At 57.5% G+C, this 17,637-nt stretch overlaps 1 protein-coding gene across 2 annotated transcripts in view; it reads right to left on the minus strand.

Moving 5' to 3' along the window:
• Positions 1-17,637, minus strand: part of LOC140430917 (G protein-activated inward rectifier potassium channel 3-like) — a 141,884-nt gene that overhangs the window by 2,755 nt on the left and 121,492 nt on the right. For both annotated transcript variants that reach the window (XM_072518717.1, XM_072518716.1), the window contains exon 2: positions 11,815-12,847. In XM_072518717.1, the coding sequence (XP_072374818.1) occupies positions 11,815-12,718 (904 nt within the window). In that variant the 5' untranslated portion in view covers positions 12,719-12,847. The remainder of the gene's footprint in view (positions 1-11,814; positions 12,848-17,637) is intronic.

The raw sequence follows: 17,637 nt of genomic DNA on the forward strand, positions 1-17,637 counted from the left end.
TCTGACTACATCCGCCAGCGCCTCTTAGAAGGGGCCATGCTTGACCTCGCGGCGACCAAGAAACTAGCGCTCTCGCTCACGGTCGCATCACGCAATGTACAGGCTTATGCCCCCGACCGCACGGCCCACCCCCCCTATGCATCGTGGGCCCCGCCAGCGGTCACCCCATCGTGGACCCCATCAGCGATCGCCCTCAGCCAACCTCACGCCTGTGCCACGCGGAGGCCAACCAACGCCAGGGGACCCAAGTGCTACTTCTGCAGACAGACAAAACACCCCCGGCAGCGCTTCCCGGCGCGTTCTGCAAGGCCTGTGGCAAGAAGGGACATTTCGCTGCAGTGTGCCAGGCCCGCTCAATCGCCGCTACTTTACCGGCACCCCCCCACGTGCGGCCAGTGGGCGCCACCACCTTCCTCATTGATGCACAATCAATACGCTTGAGTCCACGTGGAGTCATATCGATTCAGCCTTAATCAGATAGAACTGTACCCAGCAGCGAAGTTACAGAAGTGAAGGCTGCTGGGGACGGCACAGGTTCTTATACCCCGCCTCTCAGGGCAGGGCTATGTACATTGCCCAATGGCAGACCCGCGGTCTAGCCAATGGTTATTCCTCTCTCTGGTACCGCAATACCTGGTATTACCACATTCACCCCCTGTTAAATAAAAGAGCCAGCGGGGTGATTGCCAGTATTGCTGTCGCCTTTTCTGGTAGGACCAGGTATTGCAGGTACCATGCTATCGAGGGTTGTGGAGAAAGTTCTTGCATAGTTAATTCTTCTTCATGGTGCTGCAATCAGACGATCGGGTGGCCTGGTCGTCCTACTGGAGCGTCTAAGTTTCGGCGGCGATCCTGGTGAGGGCCCCGGCAGTCGTGACTCCGGGAACGTGGTGTCTTCCTCCCAGGCAGTTTTGTCACCCCTAGTTGGCGCTGTAAGGTCGAAGGATGGGCAGAAGGAAGGGGTGCCTGAAGGGGGCGTCGGTGCCTGCTCGGCTCCGGGTCGGGGTTCTGGCGGCAGTACTGACCCTCCAGTCAGGTATGGGGGGGGGGTGTGGCAGTGGCTCGGGCGCGCGTGGTGCTCCGGCGGGCGCCAGGTCCCGGAGGGAGACCGTATCTTGGCGTCCGTCGGGGAACGCTATGTAGGCATACTGGGGGTTGGCATGCAGCAGGTGGACCCTTTCGACCAGCGGGTCCGACTTGTGCGCCTCGCATGTTTCCGCAGCAGAACAGTTCCAGGTGTTGCTAGCCAGGTTGGGAGCGAGGTCCCCGAGGAGGACTTTCGTGTCGGGGTGGACGAAACTCTCCGTGCTCCCGGAGAGATGAGGCATGACGTCACGTGGCCGTTGATGCCGATTGTCGTGGTGGCCTTTGCTAGCGTTCAGGGCTGACTCTAAGATTATCTAGGTTATCTATGATTGCAACGGGATTATCTAGAAGGTTATCTAGGATTGCAACGGGATCTTGATCAATTAGGCCAGTGGGCCGACGAATGGCAGATGGAGTTTAATTTAGATAAATGTGAGGTGATGCATTTTGGCAGATCGAATCAGGCCAGGACCTACTCAGTTAATGGTATGGCGTTGGGGAGAGTTATAGAACAAAGAGATCTAGGAGTACAGGTTCATAGCTCCTTGAAGGTGGAGTCGCAGGTGGACAGGGTGGTGAAGAAGGCATTCGGCATGCTTGGTTTCATTGGTCAGAACATTGAATACAGGAGTTGGGACGTCTTGTTGAAGTTGTACAAGACATTGGTACGGCCACACTTGGAATACTGTGTGCAGTTCTGGTCACCCTATTATAGAAAGGATATTATTAAACTAGAAAGAGTGCAGAAAAGATTTACTAGGATGTTGCCGGGACTTGATGGTTTGAGTTATAAGGAGAGGCTGGATAGACTGGGACTTTTTCCCTTGGAGCGTAGGAGGCTTAGGGGTAATCTTATAGAGGTCTATAAAATAATGAGGGGCATAGATAAGGTAGATAGTCAACATCTTTTCCCAAAGGTAGGGGAGTCTAAAACTAGAGGGCATAGGTTTAAGGTGAGAGGGGAGAGATTCAGAAGGGCCCAGAGGGGCAATTTCTTCACTCAGAGGGTAGTGAGTGTCTGGAATGGGCTGCCAGAGGTAGTAGTAGAGGCGGGTACAATTGTGTCTTTTAAAAAACATTTAGATAGTTACATGGGTAAGATGGGTATAGAGGGTTATGGGCCAAGTGCGGGCAACTGGGACTAGCTTAATGGTAAAAACTGGGCGGCATGGACTGGTTGGGCCGAAGGGCCTGTTTCCATGCTGTAAACTTCTATGATTCTGGTCCAGGGTGACGGAGGCCAGCTGCAGCGAGGAGTGAAGATTGGGATGCGCATCGTCAGCCGTGTTGGGGGCTTGAGGCCCCATCCGAGATGATGCCGTCCATGGCTCGCACATGGAGTCTGGGGACTCCGAAGATGGCGGCGGGGAGAAACAAAATGGCGGCGGGGAGGGACAAAATGGCGGCGCACGCTGCTCCAGCGTGGCGGAGGCCAGCTGCAACACAGGGTTTTGGTCGGGCGGCACGTAGCCAGCCGCGCTGGGGGCTTGAGGCTCCATCCAAGATGGCGCCGGCCATGGATCGCACGTGGAGTCCGGGGACTCGGAAGATGGCGGCGGGGTGGAGCCAACTGCCGGATGTGGGCCTTGGACGGCCGGGACCCGCCAGAAAGACTGCGCCCGTGGGTTGGCCGTGGCCCTAGGGCAGGGGGGTGGAGGTGGTGCGGGGCATGCCGCAGCGTTTTGGGCGGTGAGAGCTGGCCGGTCGGGGCCTGGAGCTGCGGCGTTTTGGGCGGGGAGGAGTAAACTAGCGGCGCATGCTGCTCCAATGTGACGGAGGCCAGCTGCAGCGAGGGGTTCTGACCCGGCAGTGCATAGCCACCCGCGCTGGGGGCTTGAGGCCCCGTCCAGAATGGCGGCGGCCAGGGGTCGCCCGTGGAGTTCGGGTCGGAGACCCCGACGATTGGGTCGGCGAGGGACCAAATGGCTGCGCGTGCTCCTCCAGCGTGGTTGCCGTGGAGAAGAAAGGCTGTGCAGCGACGCTGCCTGGCGGGGCAAAAACTGTGGTGCGCGTTGCGCCGGCGGGGCTGGGAAAAGGGAGTGCGGCGGTGGGCCTGGAACGGTCGGGGCGTGGAGGAACGGCTGTGGTTGCGCGGTGGGCGGCTGGAGGAATGGCTGAGGGTAGTCGCTGGACACCGCATTCACCGCGCGGGCGAGGCAGACCGCGGCATAGTGGCCTTTCTTGCCGCACCCTTTGCAGGTGACGGTGCGGGCCGGGCAGAGTGCGCGCAGGTGATTCGCCTGGCCGCAGAAGAAGCAGCGTTGGCCGGCGGTGGTAGCGGGGCGCCTTGCCGCGCAGGCCTGCGGAGTTTGCGGGTAAGTCTGGGGGTTAGGCGGGTAAGTCGGGGGGGCTGACGCGGCGGGGTGCCACGCAGCCCACGCGCGGGGGCGTACGCCAGGGCGTTTCTGTATGCCACGTCCATAGACCCTGCCAAGGCCCGGGCCTCGGCGAGACCCAGCGTCTCCATCTCGAGCAGCCTTCGGCGAATATCGGGGGGTATCATACCTGCCACGAAGGCGTCTCAAATTAAAGGTTCGGAGTGCTCGTTCGCTGTCACCGCTGGGCAGCCGCAGTTTTGGCCCAGTACGATCAGTGCCCTGTAGAAATCTTCTAGCGTCTCATCTGGGCTCTGCCGTCTCGTTGCCAGCAGGTGACGGGCGTAGACCTGATTAAGTGGACGAATGTAGTGTCCTTCCAGCAGTACCATGGCTTTATCATAGTTCGCCGCCCCTTCGATCAGGGGGTAGATCGCTGGGCCGACCCGCGAGCGTAGGAGGTGCATTTTCTGCCTTTCCGTGGGGGTGTCGGCAGCCGTCTCGGGGTAGCTCTGGAAGCATGCCAGCCAATGTTTAAAAATCTCGGTGGAGTTTTCTGCGTGCAGGCTGAGCTGAAGGCACGTCGGCTTGATGCAGAGATCCATCCTTCAAAAGTACTATCTGATTAAATTGATGCACAATCAATACGCTTGAGCCCACGTGGAGTCATATCGATTCAGCCTTAATCAGATAGAACTGTACCCAGCAGCGAAGTTACAGAAGTGAAGGCTGCTGGGGACGGCACAGGTTCTTATACCCCGCCTCTCAGGGCAGGGCTATGTACATTGCCCAATGGCAGACCCGCGGTCTAGCCAATGGTTATTCCTCTCTCTGGTACCACAATACCTGGTATTACCACACTCTCCTCAGGCCACGTGCGGCCCGTGGGCGCCGCCATCTTGCCTGCCTCAGGACCTGCCGGTCAGGCACCTACCTCATCAGGCCGCTCATCGCCTGCAACCGCCGACAACCAGCCGCGACTCGCCTCGGTTATGATCAACCAGTCTCGACTGCACAACCTCGCGACCACTTCGACAAAGGTGAAGGTCTATGGGCATGAGCTATCCTGCCTTCTGGACTCCGTGAGCACTGAGAGTTTCATCCACCCCTATACGGTAAGGCACAGCTCCCTCGCGGTACACCCCGCTAACCAAAGAATCTCCCTGTCCTCCGGATCACACTCCGTGGCGATCCGGGGGTACTGCATCACCACCCTCACCGTTCAGGGCGTAGATTTCAGCGGCTTCCGACTCTACGTCCTCCCCAACCTCTACGCTGCCTTGCTACTCGGCCTGGACTTCCAGTGCAACCTCCAGAGCCTAACCCTGAAATTTGGCGGGCCCCTACCACCCCTTAAGGTCGACCCGCCTTCCCTGTTTGCAAACCTCACCCCAATTTGCAAACCCGTCGCCACCAGGAGCAGACGGTACAGCGCCCAGGACAGGACCTTCATCAGGTCTGAGGTCCAGCGGCTGCTGCGGGAAGGTATCATCGAGGCCAGCAACATCCCCTGGAGAGCCCAAGTGGTAGTGGTGAAAACTGGGGAGAAAAACAGGATAGTCATTGACTACAGTCAGACCATCAATCGGTACACGCAGCTCGACACGTACCCCCTCCCACGCATATCTGATATGGTCAATCAGATTGCACAGTACCGGGTCTTCTCGACAGTGGACCTGAAATCTGCCTACCACCAGCTCCCCATTCGCAAGGCAGACCATCCGTACACCGCGTTTGAAGCAGACGGCCGCCTTTACCATTTCCTTAGGGTTCCCTTCGGCGTCACCAACGGGGTCTCGGTCTTCCAACGGGAGATGGACCGAATGGTTGACCGGTACGGGCTGCGGGTCATTTTCCCGTACCTGGAAAACGTCACCATCTGCGGCCACGACCAGCAGGACAACAATGCTAACCTTTCCAAATTCCTCCACACCGCCACACTCCTCAACCTAACCGACAACAAGGAGAAGTGTGTGTTCAGCACGAACCGATTAGCCATCCTCGGCTATGTGGTTCAGAACGGAGTTCTAGGGCCCGACCCCGATCGCATGCGCCCCCTCATGTAACTCCCCCTCCCCCACTGCCCCAAGGCCCTCAAACAATGCCTGGGGTTCTTTTCGTATTACGCCCAGTGGGTTCCAAACTATGCGGACAAGGCCCGCCCACTCATTCAATCCACCGCTTTCCCACTGACGGCCGAGGGCCACCGGATCTTCAACCGTATCAAGGCCGACATCGCCAAGGCCGCGATGCACGCGGTCGACGAAACACTCCCATTCCAAGTCGAGAGCGTCGCCCTTGCCGCCACCCTCAACCAGGCAGGCAGGCCCGTGGCATTCTTTTCCCGCACCCTCCATGCATCCGAAATTCGGCACTCCTCCATCGAAAAGGAGGTCCAAGCAATCGTTGAAGCTGTGCGACTTTGGAGGCAGTACCTGGCCGGCAGGAGATTCACTCTCCTCACTGACCAACGTTTAACAACACACAGCGGGGTAAGATCAAAAATGGTAAAACCTTGAGGTGGAGGATCGAGCTCTCCACCTACAATTACGAGATTTTGTATCACCTCGGTAAGCTCAACGAGCATGCCCTGTCCCGAGGTACATGTGCCAGCGCACAAGTGGACCGACTCCGGACTCTGCACGACGATCGCTGTCACCCGGGAGTCACCCGCTTTTACCACTTCATTAAGGCCCGCAATCTGCCCAACTCCGTCGAGGAAGTCAGGACTGTCACCAGAGACTGCCAGGTCTGCGCGGAGTGTAAACCGCACTTCTACCAGCCAGACTGTGCACGCCTGGTGAAGGCCTCCCGCCCCTTTGAATGCCTCAGCGTGGACTTCAAAGGGCCTCTCCCCTCCACCGACCGCAACACGTACTTTCTTAATATGGTCGACGGGTATTCCCGATTCCCCTTCGCCGTCCCATGCCCCGATATGACGTCTGCCACCGTCATCAAAGCCCTCAACACCATCTTCACTCTGTTCGGTTTCCACGCCTACGTCCACAGCGATCGGAGATCCTCATTTATGAGCGATGAGCTGCGCCAGTACCTGCTCAACAGGGGCATTGCCTCGAGCAGGACGACCAGCTACAACTCCCGGGGAAACAGGCAGGTGGAGCGGGAGAATGGGACGGTCTGGAGGGCCGTCCAGCTGGCCCTACGGTCCATAAATCTCCCGGCCTCCCGCTGGCAGGAAGTCATCCCCGACGCACATCACTCCATTCGATCGCTCCTGTGCACCACGACCAACAAAAACCCCCATGAACGTCTCTTTGCCTTCCCTAGGAAGTCCACCTCCGGGGTTTCGCTCCCAATGTGGCTGACAGCTCCAGGACCCGTTGTCCTCCGGAAGCACGTGCGGCTCCACAAGGCGGACCCGTTGGTTGAGAGAGTACAGCTACTCCATGCGAACCCGCAGTACGCCTACGTAGCGTACCCCGACGGCGGCCAAGACACAGTCTCCCTCAGATATCCGGAACCAGCTGGGTCCCCAGAGCACCCCCCCCCCGCCCCGGTACCACCCTCGCGTCCCCCGGCGCACCCCACCACAGCCCCCGCTCCAGGACAATCCGTCCTCCCCTTGCTCCCACCCGGGGATGAAGAAGATTTCGACACCCTCCCGGAGTCACCGAAGAGCAAGCCGACGCCTGAGTCGCCACCAGCACTGCAGCGCTCTCAACGACAGATCAAGGTGCATGATCGTCTAAATTTGTAACCTTCTCTGTAATTTTAAAACCAATCTGTATGTATATAGTTTTCCACCCCCCCCCCGCTGGACCCATTTTTAACAGGGGGTGAATGTGGTAGTAACCACTGTTGTATTATATTGTATATATGGGTATTACGGTAAGGCTCCTGTACTACAGGTACAGGGGTAGATCCCTGCCTGCTGGCTCCGCCCAGAAGGCGGAGTATAAATGTGTGTGCTCTCCGAACAGCAGCCATTTCGTAAGCTGCTGTAGGAGGCCACACATCTCTGTGCAAGTTTGCGGATTACATTCTACGCTCGTCTTGTCGTAATTGATAGTGCATCACACACACTCTCTCTCCCACACACACTCTCGCACACTCTCTTTCACACACTCTCTGACACACACTCTCACACACACTTATTCTCACACACAAACACACACTCTCTATCACACACTCTCTCACACACACTCTTTCTCACACACACACTCACACACTCTCTCTCACACACACTCTCTCACACACACTCTCTCACACACACTCTCTCACACAAACTCTCACACACACAAACTCTCTCTCATACTCTCACACACACAGACTCACACACACTGTCTCTCTCACACACACACTCTCACACACACACTCTCTCTCATACACACACACTCTCAGAAACACACACAGACACACACACTCTCTCACACACCCACACACTCACACACTCCCTCTCACACACACTCTCTCACACACTCACACACACACTCTCACACACACACACTCTCTCTCATACACACACAGACTCACACACACTCTCTCACACACCCACACACACACTCCCTCTCACACACACTCTCTCTCACACACTCACACGCACTCTCAAACACACACTCTCTCACACACACTCTCACACAGAAACACTCTCTCTCACGCACACACTCTCTCTCACGCACACACACTCTCTCACGCACACACTCTCTCACACACACACTCTCTCTCTCACACACACTCTCTCACACACACACTCTCTCACACACACACTCTCTCACACACACACACTCTCACATACACACACACTCACATACACACACATTGCATACAAATTCATATACACATTCTCACACACATGCGCTCACACATGCTCTCACATACACACTCTCACACACGGGGCGTCATTCTCCGAACCCCGCTGGGTCGGAGAATGGCCGTTGGCCGCTGTGAATCACGCCCCCGCCAAAGTCACCAGTACCGAAAATTGGGCGGGGGCGGGAATCGGGCCGCGCCGGTTGGCGGGACCCACCGCTCAATTCTCCGGCCCGGATGGGCCGGGGTCCCGCCCAGAAATTGCCTGTCCCGCCGGCGTAAATCAAAGCTGGTATTTACCGGCAGGACCAGGCGGCGTGGGCGGGCTCCGGGGTCCTGGGGGGGCGGGGGGGGGGGTGGGCGGGGCGATCTGACCCCGGGGGGTGCCCCCACGGTGGCCCGGCCCGTGATCGGGGCCCACCGATCCGCGGGCGGGCCTGTGCCGTGGGGGCACTCTTTCCCTTCCGCCTCTGCCACGGCCTCCACCATGGCGGAGGCGGAAGAGACTCTCCCCACTGCGCATGCGCGGGAAACTGTCAGCGGCCGCTGACGCTCCCGCGCATGCGCCGCATTTCCGCGCCAGCTGGCGGGCAACAAACGCCATTTCCGCCAGCTGGCGGGGCGGAAATCCCTCTGGCGCCGGCCTAGCCCCTCAATGTTGGGGCTCGGCCCCCAAAGATGCGGAGCATTCTGCACCTTTGGGCCGGCGCGATGCCCATCTGATTGGCGCCATTTTTGGCGCCAGTCGCCGGACATCGCGCCGTTGGGGGAGAATTTCGCCCACATATTCTTACCCTCACACATTCTCACACACATATTCACACACATTTTTACATACAATCTCACATACACACTCTCACACACATTCTCACACAAATGCGCTCACCCATGCTCTCACATACACACTCTCACACACATATGCTCTCCCTCACACAATCTCACACACATTCTCACACACATTCTCAGACACATACTCACACACACATACACTCACACATGACCTCACAAACACACATTCACAAACACACTCTCATACACATATTCTAACCCTCACACATTGTCACACACATGTATTCATACATACATTCTCACACACACGTACACTCTCACACGCTCTCACACACACACTCTCACACACACTCACCCACAGTCACACATTCACATACAAACTCACACACATACACACACTCACATACTCACACACTCACATACACACACAATCTCTCACACACTTCACATACACTCATACACACCCATACACACTCACACACACATACTCTCACATGCTCTCATATACACACTCTCACACACTCACATACACAGTCACAAACTTCACATATACACTCACACAATCTCACACACATACTCACACACACACTCTCACACATGCACTCACACATGCTCACTTACATACTCTCACAAACACATTCTTTCCCTCACACTTTCTCACACACACATGCACTCACACTCACTCGAACATACACACACACACATTCTCACACATAAACTCTGCCACACACCCTCTCACACATGCTGTCACATGTTCGCTCACTCGCACACACACTCACTCTCTCACATACACACTCTCACACATATTCCCACTCACATACTGACACACACACTCACTCACACACACTCTTACAAACGCACTCACCCACACACAGTAACAATCACACACACACTCACAAAAACACACTTACACCAACACACACTCAAACACACACAGTAACCCACACACACACACGCACTCAAAATATACATACGCAGTAATAATTGCACACACACGCACTCACTCACACACACTCTCATAAACACACTCACAGACACACTTAATACACGGTAACATGCAGCACGGTGGCGCCGTGGGTAGCATTGCAGCTTCACGGCGCCGAGGTCCCAGGTTCGATCCCGGCTCTGGGTCACTGTCCGTGTGGAGTTTGCACATTCTCACCGTGCTTGCGTGAATTTCGCCCCCACAACCCTAAGATGTGCTGGGTAGGTGGATTGGCCACGCTAAAATTTCCCTTAATTGGAAAAATGAATTGGGTCCTCTAAATTAAAAAAAAAACCACACACAGTAACAATCACACTCACACACACACATAAACTCTCATCGAGAGAGAGAGACAGAGAGAGTGCCAGCGACAGAGAGAGAGACAGACAGGGAGAGAGAGGAGAGGGAGAGAGAGAAAGAGCTAGAGAGAGAGAGACAGAGAGAGAGAGAGAGATAGAGAGAGACAGAGATATATGTAACAATATGAGTATTGTAAGGAATACAAAGGGCTAACAATTTGATGTAATTACTTCTCACCACCAGATGGAGAAAAGAAGCAGTCATATAAATATCATGTGATTCCTGGGATTCTGGGAGAAGGTGTTTAGATGTGAGAAAGATTTGTTGCACAGTTGAGAGATCTGGGGCGTCATTCTCCGACCCCCCGCTGGGTCGGAGAATGGTCGTTGGCCGCCGTGAATCCCGCCCCCGCACCCGCCAAAGTCTCCGGTACCGGAGATTAGGTGGGGGCGGGAATCGGGCCGCGCCGGTTGGCGGGACCCCCTGCTCAATTCTCCGGCCTGGATGGGCCGAAGTCCCTCCCAGAAATTGCCTGTCCCGCCGGCGTAAATCAAAGCTGGTATTTACCGGCGGGACCAGGCAGCGTGGGCGGGCTCCGGGGTCCTGGGGCACAATTCTCCCCCAACGGCGCGATGTCCGCCGACTGGCGCCAAAAACGGCACCAATCAGACGGGCATCGCGCCGGCCCAAAGGTGCGGAATGTTCCGCATCTTTGGAGGCCGAGCCCCAATATTGAGGGGCTAGGCCGGCGCCGGAGGGATTTCCGCCCCGCCAGCTGGCGGAAATGGCATTTGTTGCCCCGCCAGTTGGCGCGGAAATGCAGCGCATGCGCGGGAGCGTCAGCGTCCGCCGACAGTTTCCCGCGCATGCGCAGTGGGGAGAGTCTCTTCCGCCTCCACCATGGTGGAGGCCGTGGCGGAGGCGGAAGGGAAAGAGTGCCCCCACGGCACAGGCCCGCCCGCGGATCGGTGGGCCCCAATCGCGGGCCAGGCCACCGTGGGGGCAACCCCCAGGGTCAGATCGCCCCGCGCCCCCCCCCCAGGACCCCGGAGCCCGCCCACGCCGCCTGGTCCCGCCGGTAAATACCAGCTTTGATTTACGCCGGCGGGACAGGCAATTTCTGGGCGGGACTTCGGCCCATCCGGGCCGGAGAATTGAGCGGGGGGTCCCGCCAACCGGCGCAGCCCGATTCCCGCCCCCGCCCAATCTCCGGTACTGGAGACTTCGGCGGGGGCAGGATTCACGGCGGCCAACGGCCATTTTCCGACCCAGCGGGGGGTCGGAGAATGACGCCCCAGTTGTTAGAGATATCATATAGTTTAATTTAATAACTTTTACCGTGGCAACTTAATAGAATCTTACTTAAGTAGTGTAAATAAATCAGTTTTGTTCATTAACTTAGCTTGATATTCTTTGTTCTACACTATGTTCCCAAGATATCCTGATTTACAAAACAGAGAACATCACAAGATAAAGAGAGAGCGAGAGAGAGACAGAGAGGGAAAGACAGAGACAGAAAGCAAGAACGAGAGAGAGAGACAAAGAGAGAGCTAGATCCTTCTCCACCACCTGTTGCTTCTACCATTCCCTCCAGGATGACCACGATCTCCAAGTCTTCCTTTTCCAGCTGCTGTTTGGAGAGCTCCCAGAAGGGACTTCGCTGGTCAATCTCATGACAGATGATAAGTGGTGAGACGAGGAAGAGGCGATCATCTCCGGTTTCGAATCCCACGCTGATGTCTGTCTGGTCCAGGGGGATGAATTCTCCCTCCACCGTCTGCTTGGAGCGGATGAGCTTGGCTCGGATGGAGGCCTCGACAATGTGTGAACTCCTCAGGTCTCCCACTCTGAACATGAGGCAGAGGTGGTCATCCCTGAGAGAGATAACTGCTCGGTCAGAGAAGACCAGGGTCTCAGCCCGCTTGTTAGGCTGTGAGATCTTGACAAACATGCAGCCGACCATGAAGGCATTGACCATGGAGCCGAGGATAGCCTGGAGGAGGAGGAGAGCGATCCCCTCGGGGCAGGTGTCTGTGATCACACGGTAACCGTAGCCAATTGTTGTTTCTGTTTCAATGGAGAACAGAAAGGCTGAAACAAATCCGTTTAGGTTGTTGACACAGGGAGTCCAGTTCTTGTCCTCTAGGTGTTCCAGGTCGCCGCGGTAGTAAGCGATGGACCACCAGACCATGCCGAAAGAGAGCCAGGTTAGAGTGTAAGCCAAGACAAAGACCAACAGACTGAACCGCCAGCGCAGATCCACCAGGGTGGTGAAGATATCTGTGAGGTAACGGTATGTCTCCATCACATTCCCGTGCTGCACATTACATTTTCCACCCTTCTCCACGTATCGCTGCTTCCGTCTGCGAACCCGACCCCGGCCTGCCCGATCCTCCCCGCGCTCCTTCCCCACAGCCGCTTTCCGCAGGGGCATCTGGACATCCTGATAGGTTGGGGCCTTCTCCCGGCCCATGGTGCACTTTGCGGTGTGGGGTGGCGGTTTGAGTGTGGGGTGCGGGAGAGTGCGAGGGATTGGGGGCTGGCCTAGAGGGTTCAGCAGTCACGCTCCTTCAATCACCGAATGATAATCTCACTCCAAGATCTGGAGAAGCAAAAGGGCAAATTTGAATAAGGCCATCTCTCACCAACACCTCCCATCCAATTTGGATATTCCCCAGCCTCCAAAATTGCACCCCCCCCCCCATCAATCACTCCCCCATTCCCCCATCAATACCCTCCTCCATCCCTCCACCATCAATACCCTCCTCCATCCCTCCACCAGCAATACCCTCCTCCATTCCTCCACTATCAATACCCTCCTCTATCCTTTCACCATCAATACCCTCCTCCATCCCTCCACCATCAATACCCTCCTCCATCCCTCCACCAGCAATACCCTCCTCCATTCCTCCACTATCAATACCCTCCTCTATCCTTTCACCATCAATACCCTTCTCCATCCCTCCACCATTAATACCCTCCTCCATCCCTCCACTATCAATCCCCTCCCTTATTTCCCCTCCATCAATTGCCTCCCCATCCCCTCCATCAATTGCCTCCCCATCCCCTCCATAAATCTCCTCCCTATTCCTCCTCCATCAATCCCCTCCGCATTCCCCCTCCATCAATCCCCTCCGCATTCCCCCTCCATCAATCCCCTCCGCATTCCCCCTCCATCAATCCCCTCCGCATTCCCCCTCCATCAATCCCCTCCGCATTCCCCCTCCATCAATCCCCTCCGCATTCCCCCTCCATCAATCCCCTCCGCATTCCCCCTCCATCAATCCCCTCCGCATTCCCCCTCCATCAATCCCCTCCGCATTCCCCCTCCATCAATCCCCTCCGCAGTCCCCCTCCATCAATCCCCTCCGCATTCCCCCTCCATCAATCCCCTCCGCATTCCCCCTCCATCAATCCCCTCCGCATTCCCCCTCCATCAATCCCCTCCGCATTCCCCCTCCATCAATCCCCTCCGCATTCCCCCTCCATCAATCCCCTCCGCATTCCCCCTCCATCAATCCCCTCCGCATTCCCTCTCCATCAATCCCCTCCGCATTCCCCCTCCATCAATCCCCTCCGCATTCCCCCTCCATCAATCCCCTCCGCATTCCCCCTCCATCAATCCCCTCCGCATTCCCCCTCCATCAATCCCCTCCGCATTCCCCCTCCATCAATCCCCTCCGCATTCCCCCTCCATCAATCCCCTCCGCATTCCCCCTCCATCAATCCCCTCCGCATTCCCCCTCCATCAATCCCCTCCGCATTCCCCCTCCATCAATCCCCTCCGCATTCCCCCTCCATCAATCCCCTCCGCATTCCCCCTCCATCAATCCCCTCCGCATTCCCCCTCCATCAATCCCCTCCGCATTCCCCCTCCATCAATCCCCTCCGCATTCCCCCTGCATCAATCCCCTCCGCATTCCCCCTGCATCAATCCCCTCCGCATTCCCCCTCCATCAATCCCCTCCGCATTCCCCCTCCATCAATCCCCTCCGCATTCCCCCACCATCAATCCCCTCCGCATTCCCCCTCCATCAATCCCCTCCGCATTCCCCCTCCATCAATCCCCTCCGCATTCCCCCTCCATCAATCCCCTCCGCATTCCCCCTCCATCAATCCCCTCCGCATTCCCCCTCCATCAATCCCCTCCGCATTCCCCCTCCATCAATCCCCTCCGCATTCCCCCTCCATCAATCCCCTCCGCATTCCCCCTCCATCAATCCCCTCCGCATTCCCCCTCCATCAATCCCCTCCGCATTCCCCCTCCATCAATCCCCTCCGCATTCCCCCTGCATCAATCCCCTCCGCATTCCCCCTCCATCAATCCCCTCCGCATTCCCCCTCCATCAATCCCCTCCGCATTCCCCCTCCATCAATCCCCTCCGCATTCCCCCTGCATCAATCCCCTCCGCATTCCCCCTGCATCAATCCCCTCCGCATTCCCCCTCCATCAATCCCCTCCGCATTCCCCCTCCATCAATCCCCTCCGCATTCCCCCTCCATCAATCCCCTCCGCATTCCCCCTCCATCAATCCCCTCCGCATTCCCCCTGCATCAATCCCCTCCGCATTCCCCCTCCATCAATCCCCTCCGCATTCCCCCTCCATCAATCCCCTCCGCATTCCCCCTGCATCAATCCCCTCCGCATTCCCCCTCCATCAATCCCCTCCGCATTCCCCCTGCATCAATCCCCTCCGCATTCCCCCTCCATCAATCCCCTCCGCATTCCCCCTCCATCAATCCCCTCCGCATTCCCCCTCCATCAATCCCCTCCGCATTCCCCCTCCATCAATCCCCTCCGCATTCCCCCTCCATCAATCCCCTCCGCATTCCCCCTCCATCAATCCCCTCCGCATTCCCCCTCCATCAATCCCCTCCGCATTCCCCCTGCATCAATCCCCTCCGCATTCCCCCTCCATCAATCCCCTCCGCATTCCCCCTCCATCAATCCCCTCCGCATTCCCCCTGCATCAATCCCCTCCGCATTCCCCCTCCATCAATCCCCTCCGCATTCCCCCTGCATCAATCCCCTCCGCATTCCCTCTCCATCAATCCCCTCCGCATTCCCCCTGCATCAATCCCCTCCGCATTCCCCCTCCATCAATCCCCTCCGCATTCCCCCTCCATCAATCCCCTCCGCATTCCCCCTCCATCAATCCCCTCCGCATTCCCTCTCCATCAATCCCCTCCGCATTCCCTCTCCATCAATCCCCTCCGCATTCCCCCTGCATCAATCCCCTCCGCATTCCCCCTCCATCAATCCCCTCCGCATTCCCTCTCCATCAATCCCCTCCGCATTCCCTCTCCATCAATCCCCTCCGCATTCCCCCTGCATCAATCCCCTCCGCATTCCCCCTCCATCAATCCCCTCCGCATTCCCCCTCCATCAATCCCCTCCGCATTCCCCCTGCATCAATCATAGAAAAGGTACAAGACAGAAGATGCCAGTCTGAGGACATCCAGGTACCCTTTCTAATCCCACCTTTGCTGCACCCGCTCCATGGATCTGACAGCACTTAAGGTGCAGATCCAGGTCCTTTTTAAAATAGTTTCGTGTCTCTGCCTCCATCACAAATTCAGGCAGTGAATTCCAGACTCCCACTACCCTTTGTGTAAAAACGTTTACGTAGAATTTACATAGAATTTACAGTGCAGAAGGAGGCCATTCGGCCCACCGAGTCTGCACCGGTCCTTGGAAAGAGCACCGCACTTAAGCGCTCACTTCCTCCCTATCCCCATAACCTAGTAACCCCACTTAACCTTTTTGGACACTAAGGGCAGTTTAGCATGGACAATCCACCTAACCTGCACATCTTTGGACTATGGGAGGAAATCTGAGCACCCGGAGGAAACCCACACAGACACGGGGAGAACGTGCAGACTAAGGGCAATTTAGTGTCCATTTTGTCTCTTCCCCCCATAATTTTGTACACCTCAATTAAGCCACCTTTGTTTCAAAGGAAAATAATCCCAATTTATTTCCAGCACTGGGAACATTCTTGTAAACCTCCTCTACACTCACTCCAGAACAATAACGCCCTTCCTATGTGGCGGCCAGAACGACACACAATATTCCAGTTGTGGCCTCACCAGTGTTTTATATAACTCCAACATTATGGGCGAAATTCTCCCCCAACGGCGCGATGTCCGCCGACTGGCGCCAAAAATGGCGCCAATCAGACGGGCATCGCACCGGCCCAAAGGTGCGGAATGCTCCGCATCTTTGGGGGCCGAGCCCCAACATTGAGCGGCTAGGCCGGTGCTGGAGGGATTTCCGCCCCGCCAGCTGGCGGAAATGGCGTTTGTTGCCCCGCCAGCTGGCGGAAATGGCGTTTGCTGCCCCGCCAGCTGGCGCGGAAATGCGGCGCATGCGCGGGAGCGTCAGCGGCCGCCGACAGTTTCCCGCGCATGCGCAGTGGGGAGAGTCTCTTCCGCCTCCGCCATGGTGGAGGCCGTGGCGGAGGCGGAAGGGAAAGAGTGCCCCCACGGCACGGGCCCGCCTGCGGATCGGTGGGCCCCGATCGCGGGCCAGGCCACCGTGGGGGCACCCCCCGGGGTCAGATCGCCCCGCGCCCCCCCAGGACCCCGGAGCCCGCCCACGCCGCCTGGTCCCGCCGGTAAATACCAGCTTTGATTTACGCCGGCGGGACAGGCAATTTCTGGGCGGGACTTCGACCCATCCGGGCCGGAGAATTGAGCGGGGACGGGGGCGGGATTCACGGCGGCCAACGGCAATTCTCCAACCCGGCGGGGGGTCGGAGACTGACGCCCTATATCTTTATATTTATACTCTATGGGGGCGATTCTCCCATGCCGCACCGTCTGGGAGAATCGCCGTGTATGCCACTTTTTCTCGCGACGCCGGTCCGACGCGGTTCCGCCATTCTCCCAACCGGCGAGAACGGCATCACGAGGTCGGGGCCGCGCATGTCGGAGAATCTGCCGAGCAGGCAGTCGAGGCGATTCTCCCAGCCCCCCGCTATTCTCCGGCCCGGATGGGCCGAAGACCCGACAGCGCGACCCCAGGTCACGCCGACACCGTTCACCCCTGGTAAATAAATTTGTCAGCCAGTTGTGCTGGCTGACGATGTGGATGAGGGAGGTGAGTGGGCGGGCGCCAGGAAGCAGGAAGTTGCGTCAACAGTCGGTGATGGCGGGTGTGGGGTTGGGGGGGGTGTCTGTCTGAAGCATTTGCCATCCCCCATGGGCGGGGGAGGGGGTTTGGGGGTTTGGGGGGGAGGGGTTGGGGGGGTTTGGGGGGGGGTTTGAGGTGGGCAGGGGGTTTGGGGGGAGGGTTTGGGGGGAGGAGGTTGGGGAGGAGGGGGTTTGAGGGGGGTTTCGGGGAGGGGGTTTGGGGGGCAGGGGGTTTGGGGGGGAAGGGGAGGGGTGGTT

Source organism: Scyliorhinus torazame, chromosome 10, assembly GCF_047496885.1.
Source record: "Scyliorhinus torazame isolate Kashiwa2021f chromosome 10, sScyTor2.1, whole genome shotgun sequence".
Lineage (NCBI taxonomy): Eukaryota > Metazoa > Chordata > Chondrichthyes > Carcharhiniformes > Scyliorhinidae > Scyliorhinus > Scyliorhinus torazame.